Genomic DNA, 13,915 nt, shown 5'->3' on the forward strand with positions numbered 1-13,915 from the left:
TGCGTGCGTGCGCACGAGCAAAAATGGTGATGATGCGCGTGACGCCACGAGCAGAAGCGGATCGGAAGAGCTGCAGACAGACAGACAGGACCCGAGCCGAGCCGAGCCGAGGCAGCAGCAGCAGCAGCATCGCAGGTCGCTCAGTGCGGGTTGAAGGCCGACTCTCCGCTCCTCTCTCCAGGCTCCTTCAGACGCTCCGGTTCGGCGGCAGCATGCGCGGCTGGTTCCCCGCCCTGCTCTCGGTTCTTCTCGCCGGGCTCGCCGCCGCGACGTCCTCGGATCTGTTTGACGACCAGCTGGGTGACATCAATTACTGCAAAAAGCAATGCCAGCTGACCATCAAAAACAAGAGCCCCGCTAAAGTAAGTTGCTCCCGTGCGCTGGGCTGAAAGCGGGCACGATCCTTATCATGACCCGCGTTTCATCAGCGACACCAGCGTCTTTTGCGGCGAGCTATTTTCGGTGGTTATAGTGTGAAGAACGAGGAGCTGAAGGTAGACGCATTTCTGCGCAGCTCGATCCAGGCTCGCACATTTCTCTGCATCTTCTCGGCTGCGCTTTACAGCGCGCGCAATCAGGCCGAAAAGATGCGGCTCGTTTCCGTCTGCGCCCCGGAGGCAAGTCCAAGATGAGGACTGCATCCAACGCTCGTCCCGTGATTCAGCCCAGCCAACACTGCACCATGACAGATCAGGATCAGGGGACACCCGTTAGTGACAGTCTGCGGTAATGCGCACGGAAGGAGGCCAAACTGGACCCGAGCGGGAAGCGGGGATGAAGGACATTTTCTTATGGTTCCTTTGATTTAATGCGGCTAAATCCGCTCTCCCCTCCCTCTGCTTCTCTGCTGCCTCCAGGTGTGGTTGAGACACCCGGCAAGGCAGCGAGGAGCAGACCTGCAACGCGGGCTTTATTCGCACGCTTGAGAACTGTGCAACGCGAAAGAGTCAGGATGCAGGCTTATAATGCATATTAATCGGCCTGCTTTTGTTTTGTCGTGTTTTGGGAAATGCATTCGAGCCAAATATCGTTTGCTGAAAAACAAAACGAACAGTTCTCATCTCGGCTTTCTCCGAATCATCAACAGTCCCCCAGAAAAGATGCTGATAAAGCTGCAGCAAATATTCCAGAGGATCTCTTTGTCTCTCCCGTGCTCGCAGTGGACGCTAGAGGGTGCTGTTTCTCCAACTAGCGGAGAAAATCGAGAGCCTCCCTCCACCTCCCCTCCCCCCACCTTCACATTAAACCTTTCACAAGTCTAAAACAACCAGCTCGCTCATTACCACGTTTCCCCTGACAGTGTCTAGAAGTCTGTTATAAACTGTATATGACAGCCCATAATATGACGGCCACACTGTGTCATTAACTGATGCCGTGCTCCATCCGTGTCACATTCTCAAACAAACTTAAGTGGACTTTCTCCCAGACTACCAGGGGATGTTTCTAATTTTGTTTCCCTCTCTGTCTGGCTGGTAGGACTCCATAATGAACGCCTGTCACCGCGGCTGCCGCCTCTACTCCATCTGCCAGTTTGTCAACGGGGACGCCGGCTTTAATACCAGCAAGGAGGAGTGTCAGGGAGGTGAGTCAGTGAGCCCATCTTCGCATGGGACTGTTTGTCTTTTTGTCCCCAGATAGAATAATTTCACAGACATTGCATCACTAATGCAGACGTAAGTGACCAATGCCGCACATTTGGGTCAACTTGGAGTTTTCCTTCTTGATATATATATATATATATATATATATATATATATATATATATATATATATATATATATATATATATATATATATATATATATATATATTTTTTTTTTTTTTTTTTTTTGCAGCAAGAGGCTACCTTGCCGCACCTTTTTCAACTGCCATATTGAAAATCAATCATGTGATTTGCCATCCACGCAGGTGTTCGGTTTCAGTGGAGAGTGAATTCTCTCCGCAGGAGCCAGCAGAAGCAAATTCTCCCTCGTTATTGTGCAGCCTGTCCTTTTATTTATTTATTTTTTTCAGAATTGTCCTCCTCTTTTTCTGTGCAGCTTGCCAGGAGGCATACATCAAGCTGCTGGAGCAGGAGGCCTGCAGCACCGGCTGTGCCAGCCAACCCCCTGAACCTGAGATCATGAGGAGGAAGGTGAGGGAAGGCAGCTCTGTGCACAATAAATTCACACTCCCATACCTACGTGCTGCTTTTCAAAACGAGCATGACTCACCAGTCACCGCTGAAAATTGCCATCAGAGACACGCTTGCATACGCACTGAGGTCAGCCAGGCTTTTCTGGTCGAACTGTTTGACCTGTTCTTGTCTCTTTGGCAGCTGAGGGCCATGACCTTGCGCCCGAAGCCCCCCTCTGTGATGGAGGCCGTGTCCAGCTGGTGCAATGACATCGTCAGCTCGGCCCAGAGCTTCATCTCCTCCACCTGGACCTTCTACCTGCAGGCCGACGATGGCAAAGTTGTGGTTTTCCAGGTAAGAGGCACTGACCAGATTAAATTTTTTTTTTTTTAATTTTAAAGAAGAGAACTTTAATACAAAGTAATTATTTACGAGGCAGTATATTTTTTATAAAGCGTTTTTTTTTTTTACAACTAAAAATTCAGTTATCTTCTACTTTCTCAAAATCAACATAATTGAACTTTCAATTATGTTCAATTCAGTAAACCTGAGCCACTTGGCAAGGCAGAAACATCCAATTCTTATTTGATTTCTTAACAGAGCGGTTTGGTTTATATTCAGCTCACATCAATCGAATTAATTCAAAAATGCTGCAGTGAAATAGACAAGTGAAGATACTATCACTGCTCTCACAAACTCCCTATGTGCTTTTTCCTCATACTTCAATATTTCTGATGATCAATCACATTTTAATATTAGATCAAAATAATGGTTGTTTTATTTTTAAGGGAAAAGATTTCAAACCAAAATGACCGCATGATCTTAAATATAATTTCCCTTCCCTTATTAAATCATAAATTAACAATTATTATCTGAAATTTTAGCTTTGTTCCTTTGGTCACTTTTGAATTTGATTACTAGCAGACTAGTATAATCAATATATTGGTTCAAAAGAACCTGTCTGACAACATGAAGTAGGCTAAAAGGTGTCAAAAAGCAGCCCACCAAGCACAGAGCTAAAGAAATTCAAGAGCAGAGGAGAATCCAAGGCTTACCAAACCATTTCTACGGTTTTGTTCACTCCGGTGAACCACAATGAGAGTCTCATCCACAAATGGAGAAAACATGGAACTGAGATTAATCTTCCCAGGAGTTGCTGGTTTGCCAAAATTCCTTTGGGAGTATGTGGACGAGTCAGTCAGGAGGTCTCAGTAAAACCCAGAACCACATCTGAAACTCCGCAGGCTTCACTTGTCTCATTTGATGTCAGCGTTCAGGATTCAACAATAAGAAAGACAGCGCATCGAAATTACATCCATTGTATTCAAAGGGGAACCAATACAAACACAAAGGATGCTTCTCAAATTTACCAAAGTACATGTTGATTCTCCAGAAAATTTCCCTAAATGACTAAAATGTTTGTGCATCTATTCTGCAGAGAGATGAGACAAAGGGGAACCTTTTGAAAAGTGTGTGTCTTGTCACATCTGGCATAATACTGCTGCACTTTCACACACAAAAAAAGATCAAATTAATTGTTAAATGTAGTGGAGGTAGTGTGATGGTCTCTTAATGTTTCCTCAGTTTAGGGCCTTACTGTAGATAAGAATTAAAATTGGCCCAGTCAAAGTTCAAACCTAAATCTGTAAGATTTGAAATGTAAAATTTACAGGAACTCTCCTTCTTATTTGACTCAACTGGAGCTATGCCGCAGGAGAAAAACATGTTTCAAGATTTCTGTCTCTTAGTGTGAAAAGTTGGAAGAAAAGATCCCAAACATTTCCAGCTTTACCTGCAGTGGAAGGCGGTTCTATAAAGTAGAAGTGATCTGAATGTATATGAGCTCCACTTTTTTCAGGTTCTTATTCTTCTCCCTTCCTTTCTCAATAACTATTTTCTTCCACTTCATGATTTTATGTTCTACATTGGGTTGGTCTATTTGTAGAAAATACATTGACGTTTGTGGTTGTAGTTTGCATAGAAATGTATCAGTCCCTTAGATTCTCTAGTTATTCTATGGCTCAAAATGAGCCATAGCCATTTTCTTTTTTTATTTCATATGGTTGTAATTTGGGGTTTAAAGGAACTCAGCAGACCCCTGCAGATTATTTGATGCTGCACTCTGTTTCCTGTTAAGAATGGGAACTATACCCTCGACTCTATGCCTCTCTTAAGGTTGGGTGAGTGCCAGCTGCTGTCGCACCCCATTTGGCAGTCATCATATACTGAATGTGCAGCATGAGTGAGCATGCAGCTGGGCAGGGAAAGGTGGCTGAATTGTGACAGTGACAAGCTCATTTCTTATTCTCTACACAACTTTAAATGTTTTAAACATCCTCTTACTTTATGCCTTGACACTCAGTTTTGTACTCCGATAGCCTCATTGGTGAAGTCACAATAAAATGGGACACAATGCAGAATTTAAGAACCGGAGGACTGCTAAAAATAAAATGTGAGTGTGGCAATTTACTTTACTTTACTAGAAGTAAATTCTCACACTACAGAGAAACTTTTACCGAAAATCTTAAATTTGTTATAGTTTCACTTCCCTGAAACATTTTGAGCAGTTGTTCTTAAGCGATTAGGTGCATTTCATTTGAGATAAAACATTCTTCGCCTTGTTTAACTTTGAAAAGTAAGGTTCATGCAACTTCATTTATTTATTTATTTATTTATTTATTTATTTTTTGCAAAGATGCAATGTTGCACTGCTTTCTAGAGGTGTTTTAAGAATCTTAAACTAAAGTCAACACAATAAAACACCTATTTATTGAAGCTGTAAAAAAAGATTAAACCACCAGGCTGCGCAGTTTAAAAAAATCTGACCAGAATCCTGCGTCTCTGTCAAGTGTTTTTTTTTTTTCTTTTTACTGTTTGGATGCATGGATGACAGTTTTAGCTGCATAATTGAACGTTTCAGAGGGGAATGATAGTGTTTATGTACTTTAACCCTCACAGAAGAGCTTCTGTATGAAAAGAGGCCTCTTCATGTGGGAATTCAGAATTGAGTCTGAGGATTGGTCCGCTAACTTGACTGTCAGGCAATGCATCCTTCTCGGTGTTGCTTCCAGACTTGATGATGGATGTTTGCATGCAGAACAAGACTGTGAAGGGAAGCCTGCCTCAGCAGGGCTGCAGGGAACTTATCAGGCCTATGTTTAGCTTGCAGTTGATACACTGCCAAAAATGTGACAGGTTCAGACTTAGAAAAAATAAAAATAAAAACCCTAAAAAAAATCCAACACACTGAGGGATGGCAAAGGTGGGAAACGCTCTCTGAAATACAAATTACAGTATGAGAATATCCACAAAGGGCTGACAGTCTACAAGCAACCGCTGCTCTGGTTGTGTTTAACTTTGTTTTCAGAAATGCACATTTCAAATGAGATACCAGATGTATGAAAAAAAAACCTCCCCCCCACTCCCTCCCTACTCTCTGTCATTAAATCAGACCACACTTCTTTTTTTAGGATCATTAAGATGACCATGAACATAATTTTAGTTGTTTCTGTTTGCTAAATGCCAAAATAATGGCAAGTTTTTGTAGGTTTCCATTTGGTAGCTTTGCCTTTTAACAATATGGCTTGGATGAACTTTCTGGGTGTCCTTCTGCAAGACTTTGACCATAGTTTGCTGAAATCTTGGCCCAGTCTTGATAAAACTTGTGTAACTGAGTCAAGTTTAGATTTATTGTCTAACTAGAAGACTCATTTGTATCCAACTAAAAGTTTTTTCTCATCATGATTCAATGTACTTTTATGAAGTAGCCAACACTTGTCCCTCCTGCAGCAAACAGGCCCACATGGGCCTGTTCGTGCTTAGCCTGTTTGTACTTGTGCTTAGCAAGTTAGCAAGGCTGAAAATGTTACAATGTTTGGTTTTTAGCATTTTTCCCCATGCAAGTAAACAATAAGGAAAGATAGAAGGAACACTCAAAAGATTTAAAGAGTCTGCAGTTTTTGCTGAACGAGTCAGTGGGATTCAGTGTGGATTTGCCTTTGTTGGTAATGCATCTAGCACGGGAGTCTCAAACTCCGATCTAAAAACTGGTGTTGCGTAGCTTTCGTATGCGTTTGTTTCACTACACCTGAATTAAACGATGAGGCTGTTATCACCGCTCCGTAGCACTGGATGTTTCCTGAGGAGGCAATTCAGCCACTTGATGCTGAATTGTGTTTATAATATCGACTGCTGGCCATCAGCTGCAAATGCAAGAAATTATTTTTGTCGAATCCAAAATGGCCGACAGTCAAAAAAGCATGCCAACCGACCCCGTTTCCCTCCTTCTACGGAAGGCGACTCTTGCAGGTAAAAAATATATTGTGACATCAGATAACCCCTAAAGAAGAATATTGCTAGTGTATTTTTTTACAAATAACAACTTTGTATTTGGAGAAAATTACAATTGATCACCTAAAACAATAAGATAAAAAAAGATTTTTTATTTATTTTAATTTTTTTTACAAAACTAATTTTCTCTCTTTTTTTATGCCTCAAGAAAATAAAAAAGCAACTGGAAAAAAATCCTGACACAAACAATATCAATAGATAATACGTCTGATAGAAGGTTCAGTAGTTTCATTGAACTCTGATCCAGAACCGCACAGCATGCTGGGGGATGTAGGCAAAGGAAAAGCTTTGACTGCTCAACCTCTGACAGGCAACCTCTGACAGGCAGCTGAGGAAGGTTGGTGGCATCAACTAACTCAATTGCTCTTTGGTTACCTGGCAGCAACCTGTTGAGGAACTTGTAGTTTAAGATTTCACTATTGAGGTTAAAGAAAGAAATAACAGAGAAATGAAAACTGTGGATTCACCATCAGTTTGGCAGTATTTCACATATTTAAAACAAAAAAAAAACCTAATCAATAATTATCAATATTGACTGAGATGAAAGACTTGCATTGTGATACTTTGCTCAGCCACATTGTCCTGCCCTAGTGCGTGTATATATGTAAATATATGATTTCACTTATAGGAGTGGAAGACACTCAACCATGTCCAAAATGTAGCCAAGAAATATTCATTTAAAAGCCATGAACCCTTCAGATAAGGTCTCCTATTCCAACTCTTTATAATACAGAGTGCATTTATCTCTCTGTCTAATCATTTCAGAGCCTACAGCACACCAAAATCACCCATATACCTTTTTCTCGCACAGCATTTTACACTTGTGCTACATCTGGTTTCAATGTGCTCGGTCAGAAAAACATGACTCATGAGAGCTTTCCTAAATTCAGTTGTAAAACTGCCTTTTCATTTTGGCATTTTGGGAGGTGAACTAACCTCGCATTTCTCCACTGTGACTCCGGGACGCTGCAGCACTTTGTCGGCTCAGACTAGCGGTTGGGTTTGGTTGGCGCAAACCAACATTCTGGTGCTCCTACAGGAGGTTCAGAGCTGGATGAAACACACAAATTATGACATGAACAGGAAGGAAAAAAAAAAAAAAACAGTTGGGAGGTTTCAAGCTGCAGCGGGAGATGATTTACCGTTAGGTGCACACATGTGTGTGTTGTTGCTGAGGCCAGCAACACTATTATTAAAAGTGACTGCAGCTGCTGCTGTAGGGAAAAGAGGGTCAGCAGAGGGAAAGCAAAATCCTCTTTTAATGAGTCCTCTGGGTGAACCAAAAAACACAACAGTGAAAACAGTGACGACAGGCAATCTGTGTGTTTAAGATGTTATTTTATTTTATTTATTTATTTTTTTTAGAAACTACCTCGGTGCGAAGTTAAAACCCATTTAAGTGCGTGAAATGAAATGAAGGAACACAGAAAATCTTAAATAAATAAAAACTCTGTCCTTAATGAGCTTCAGGAAAAATTATTAGTGCTCATAAAATTCTGATGTTAGATGGAAACTTTTAGTTTACCAGAAGATGATTGTATTCAAAAAGTATGTGTGCCTTCCCTCTTCTGTATAGTTTCTAGACACATGTGAGCATTTCAGATCATCAAACTATTTTTGTGGTCCAAAAAGGTAATCCGAGTTAATACAAGAATCCATCTAGGGTTTTTTTCAAACCAACCTGGCCCTTTCTGAAAAAGTAACTGTGATAAGTAAATGTGCTGTTGTTTTCTCATGTTAATTTGCATTATTTTAGTTGAGACGCATTGACTTTCAAGCATGACCAGCCTGTTTAAAGTTACGCCAGAGTAGGGAAAGTTCAGTTTTTATTTTTTTCCATTTGTAGACATCTTTCACTTTGTTTTACTGAAGTCTAAAGGCTTAGAAAGTAGAAACATTGCATTGGTTACAAAACAGTGCTCAGCTGTAATTTTGGAAGAGTCATTTTAATAAGCAAAACACACAAAAAATTGAATGGAAAAGACATATTTTTTTGCACCAGAAGCTAAAGCTGTCAACCCGATCTTCAGGGATAAGATAAAGGCCACAGATTATTATCTATATAATTCTGTAGAACATTTGGCTTAATATGGTTTGGTATAATCTGGTTGCGTCTAACATTTTTTTCAGAAATGCACATTTCAAATGAGATACCAGATGTACGAAAAAAAAGCTTCTCCCCCCTCCCTACTCTCTGTCATTAAATCAGACCACACTTCTTTTTTTAGGATCATTAAGATGACCACGACCATAATTTCAGTTGTTTCTTTTTGCTAAATGCCAAAATAATGGCAAGTTTTTGTAGGTTTCCATTTGGTAGCTTTGCCTTTTAACAGTATGACTTGGATGAACTTTCTGAAATCTTGGCCCAGTCTTGATAAAACTTGTGTAACCGAGTCAAGTTTAGATTTATTGTCTAACTAGAAGACTCATTTGTATCCAACTAAAAGTTTTTTCTCATCATGATTCAATGTACTTTTATGAAGTAGCCAACACTTGTCCCTCCTGCAGCAAACAGGCCCATCTGGGGTTGTGCTTAGCAAGTTAGCAAGGCTGAAAATGTTACAATGTTTGGTTTTTAGCATTTTCCCCCATGCAAGTAAACAATAACTTGCATCGTTTACTTGCTATGCAAGTTATTGTTTTAAGTGGTTTATCAATCATCTTCTGTCTAGAATAATGGTACAGATCTTAAATTTATATTTTACTGAATAAATGTGGAAAGTTGTGCATGCAATTGGTGAAAGTTTTCTGTCTATATTTCCACTCGTGGTTAAATATCTTTCTGCTCTTGTGTATTGTGACGTCAGAGCCAGCCAGAGATGGAGTACTCCATGCCTGAGCTGCAGGCTCCTCGATCCAGCGTGGCTGACAAACCCTGGCCTCAGGTCCACTCCCACACCCAGAGACCCCATGGTAGGAACATTTTCACAACACTTACAAACAGTCATGTGACTTGGATCAACAATTTGCCTGTAACAATCCAATCCATCGAGCCGTCCTGACCCTGTTGGTCCCTTGCTTGGAATCCCAACGTATTGCGTTGAACGTCGTCGGCGTGATGTGGCAAAATGTGAAAGAGTTTAGTGAGTGTTGAGCATGTCAGCAAAGCGGAGCCTTTTTCTGCTTTGTCTGGCAGGCGTTAAGGGGCGAGGAGAAAAAGGAGCAGGCAAGTCAGCGATCAAAGGGAAGCACCCCATCCAGCATGCAGATGACACTGCAGCTGACCACGACTTCCTGGGCTGCATGTCAAGGTCAGAAACCTTTGAAAGAGAAAAGATATGTATTGGTGACCCGATTCACATGATTCAATGATTCACAACTTGCTTGTATCAAATCTTATTCTATGCTAAATTTGAGATCAGATATTTTCCACCCATTTCTTGTTCTATTTCCTCCTATTCGGTTGTAGATTTTGATAATCTTTGTGGCATCAGTCCACAGTTTGAAATGCCTCCTGGTGGAAATATTTGTCTGAAAAAATTAAAGCATATGATCATAACCAGAACTATCTCAATCTCTGGACACCAAGCCTTGTAGTTTCCTTGACTGCAGTTGTTGGCTTGCAGTAAATGTTATGTACATTTTTATCTTTGACAGGTCTAGTTATGAATTTTTCTGTGAGTTTTTTTTTTTTTTTTTAGTGTCTCAGTGTCAGTCTCCCTCTTCCTTGTTCCAGACGCTCAGGTCTTCCACGGTGGATTTTAGCTGCTTGTCTCTTCCTGTCGATCATGGTCATGTTGTGGCTGAGCTGCGCCAGCCTCGTCACCGCACCAGAGCAGCACATCAAGACGCAGGTACTTATTCAGAAGCGTATCTCCATGTTCTGTCCCCTGCTGTGTTCTCCTCCTCTGCCTGCAGTTTCAGTGAAGCAAACTATAGCATGGCAGGAAATCCAGGAAGATGAATTACAGTGTTTCGGTTCAGTTTATTAAATCCCTTTTCATCGCCAAATTCTTGTAATGCAACATATATTTTAGCGTTTAAATAGTTTTAAGCCTTGCCCTATGTCGACCCGCTTATGTTGTTTGTGCTTCTGAATTATGAGTTGATTATTAAAATACTAACAAAGTATTAGCAGTGCACATTGTTAGCTGCAGTGCTAAAAATGTGCAGCAGCTGTAAAACACTGGATAAATAAGGACTGCTTTGCACCGCTGAATCCCAAAATGATACATTTTTCTCAATCAGGTTCAATTTTTATTCTAATTTGATTTAGAGACTGACTAAATTGATTACATTTTTGTGACATTATCAGTTCATTTCCATTAATATTTTTCATCCAAAAAGGATATAGGAGAAAAAAAGGTTTTCTAACAGAGTGTATTAATTAAATGTCAGCTACTTGGATTTCTGTAAATTGAACAATAAACACTTATAACGGTGAGTACATGTACATTGAACATTACAACCTCACTGTGTAAAATTCTCCATCTCTTTTCTGTCCTGTTGGGATCTATTTGTCACTCGCTGATCGCAGATCTTCAGGAAACTGATCAATATGTGAGAACAAGTCGTGCATTTTGATGCTCATGTTGCACCGGTCAAGTTGACCCGATTGAGCAAAAACCAATGTGATTTTTGGATTCAGCACATCAAAATCACCTTAAAACACAGTCGAAAAACCCCAGACAAGTTTTTGGCCGGTGTTCTCGCTGCCTCTTTGCTATTGTCTGCTTTTCTTTGCGTTTCTCAGCTTAGCATCAATGGCGATAAGGAGTTCATGGAGCATGTGCACAAGGTCAACCCTTTCCATCTGAGCTCCATGATCGCCGTCAGTGTGAAGCAGTCGGAGGAGACGCAGGAGGCAGGACCACTTCCGGTCAAAGTTGATCTCAACAAAACCTGCGTTTAGCGAGAAAGCTGCTGTCTCTTGTTACTTTTGGTAACCACGTTTAAAACATGTGGCCTGTCATCAACGCGCCACTCAACAGTTTTAAAAATACGTTTAATAAAAAGCACGGCTCCATGTCCTGTTTACTCAGAAAGATCAATAGCATCCTGTGTCAGCAAGATGGGTTTTTTTTTTCTCTTTTCTTCGGGTTTTCATTGTACAGTCCACTTTTCTGCAAGTTCATCTTCAAAATATCATTAATGATCCGCTTCGCTCACCACGGAGAGATGCAGCCTCGTCTCACATCCACACATGAGACGAGCAGAGAGGATAGATTACAGCTGAGAGCTCCCCTGTCATTTCTAATGTTGAGTTTGGACAAACGCAGAGATTTGTGTTAGATTTAATTTATCTCACTTTTGCAAGAGTTGGGATTAATTAAAATGGCTCGCTCAGACTCGAGAGATGAGAAGCGGTGGGAGAGAGGAAGATGAATGAAAGGTGAGCAAAGTACTTGACAGCACCGCAGGAAACAAACACAGTAACAAATACGCAGTTTATGATCTGTTTACATAATCAGCGTTATGAGCTCTTCAGAAATATCGCCTTTGCAAACGGCTCTGAAATTGAAAATCCTCTTCTTGACATCGTTCTCAGGTGAGTAATCCTTACCGGGGAGACAAAAACTAAATTAGCGTCTTTCTGTAATCTAATTCCTGCGTGTGAGTGTTTGGATAAATCTGCAACAGCACTCATTCATCTGCGGAGAACAAATTCAAACGACAGCATCTGGGCGTGCTGACTGGAAACGAGAAAGGCTGAAGCTGTTATTTATTTTCTCCCCTATTTATCCTGAATCATCGACGTAAGTAATCCGCTGAAGTGTTACTGAAGTGCCGTGGACATTTAATGCATCACACAAGTGTAAATGCTCTTTATGTATGACCATTACAGCACAGACCTTATAGAGAAACACAGGACAAGACGGCACCAGATACTGTATTAATATAGCTATGATTATTATGATTACTATGGCTCTTACATCACTTCAAGACTTTGTAGCTGTTACCTGTGCCATGTGCTTTCCAATAGCTGACTATTTTGTATGTCCTAGGAGCACATATTGAATATTGAAGGGTAACCCCTGTAATAATGTGTAATGCAAAGCTTTGAACATAGACCTTTGTTATTGAACAGAATTGCACAGTCTTAGAGAAGATATTTTGTTTTTCCTCTCCGTGCTTTTGGTGTCCTGTAATGCTCTCTTTTAACCCCCCCCCCCCGCTATGTATGACAATTAACCATGCATGCAAGTGATAAATCATTATTTTTTGGTTTGTTTTTTAGATGATAGTTTGTTCTAAGCACTCGCCATGCCAGTAATGACACTTCTCTATTGTGGACTTGTGACTTTTTTTTAATTTGTTTCTGTTTTATGTGTTCATATTTACAGTTAACCTAAAATGTATAATAATGATTTATAGCTAAGATTCTTGTTTTAAAATAAGCTTTCTGATCAGTATATGTGCAGCTTCGAGCTCAAAGTTACAGGATATGAATTTCAAACTGTATTTGTTTCTTTTCACTGTTCATTTCCAATGGAACGATACAACATGATGAAATAAAGTGTTTTCACTGTAACTCAATAAAATATGCAAGCGGAGGTTTTTGTTTTTGTTAGTAAGAAGAATATTTAATAAATGGATGATTGACATTATAGATTCAGTGTCTGTGCTTTTCCTTTGTCAAAGTTTAAACTACTTCTTATCACCTGCAATATATTCATTGCTTACATAAATGTGAGAAATAAATGGTTCTGTGCAAAAGTTTTTACTCAGTCCTAATTTGGTGATGCTTCCAGGAAGCCAGACGTCCCTGTATTGTGATTTAAAAGTCATTGGAGGTTTTCTCTCATTTAAGTTCAGATAATTGCAAGAACCAAGAAGAAGTCCCGGGTTTTAAAAACACATCAAGAGTAGATGGACAGTGTCTAAATATAATGTCATAAAAAACTAAAAAGGCCCCTGCAAAGATCTAACTTGCTTGTTTGGAGTTTCTTTTAAATAAAGTAATGCATAATTTCTAAACCCATTCAAAGACCATTTAGAGCCACCCTCACTTGCATACTGGTGGCCCTGGTATTACAAAGCATAGTATTAACTATCTTGCTTAAGAGCATTTTGATGTGTAGCAGGGGAAGAATCTGGAATCAAACTTGCAACTTTCAGATTCCTCTCTTGCAGTTGAGTCATTCTCCTAGATTGTTGTGGTTCTCAAACTTTCGACAAGTTCAGCCTGAGTCACTGCAAGATTTTTGAGGTAATTTTGTCAATTAAATTTGCTTCAGTCAGTGTTTCCATTAAAATATAGAGTAGCATTTCACCCCGCTGTAGTTATTTTATTAGTCACTGTGAATGTCCTAGGATTTTAATCTACAAAAAACAATTGAATTTAATAATAGATTTTTTTTTATTTATGCCTAAGTAAAATGTTCATCCTATAATGTAGTGCAGTTTGCAATGCACTGTGCAGACTTTTTAAAAATTAAAAATAATGTTATTTTGATTTACCTGTTGAAAAAGTTTCAAAACTCCAATCTCTTAAGATGTTTACTA

The 13,915-nt window shown here is 40.0% G+C and overlaps 1 protein-coding gene across 1 annotated transcript; it reads left to right on the forward strand.

Annotated features, from left to right (window-relative positions):
- Nucleotides 1–23: 23 nt before the first annotated feature.
- On the forward strand, nucleotides 24–13,019 carry tmem59l (transmembrane protein 59-like). Its single transcript, XM_055054210.1, has 8 exons — nucleotides 24–362; nucleotides 1,477–1,582; nucleotides 2,040–2,134; nucleotides 2,318–2,470; nucleotides 9,277–9,382; nucleotides 9,606–9,720; nucleotides 10,146–10,263; nucleotides 11,163–13,019. The coding sequence occupies exons 1-8, from the start codon at nucleotides 24–26 to the stop codon at nucleotides 11,319–11,321; spliced, it is 1,191 nt and encodes a 396-aa protein (XP_054910185.1). The 3' UTR covers nucleotides 11,322–13,019.
- The last annotated feature ends 896 nt before the right edge of the window (nucleotides 13,020–13,915 follow it).

The sequence above is a fragment of the Poeciliopsis prolifica genome, unplaced genomic scaffold, assembly GCF_027474105.1.
Source record: "Poeciliopsis prolifica strain line A6 unplaced genomic scaffold, Auburn_PproV2 SCAFFOLD002, whole genome shotgun sequence".
Classification (NCBI taxonomy): domain Eukaryota; kingdom Metazoa; phylum Chordata; class Actinopteri; order Cyprinodontiformes; family Poeciliidae; genus Poeciliopsis; species Poeciliopsis prolifica.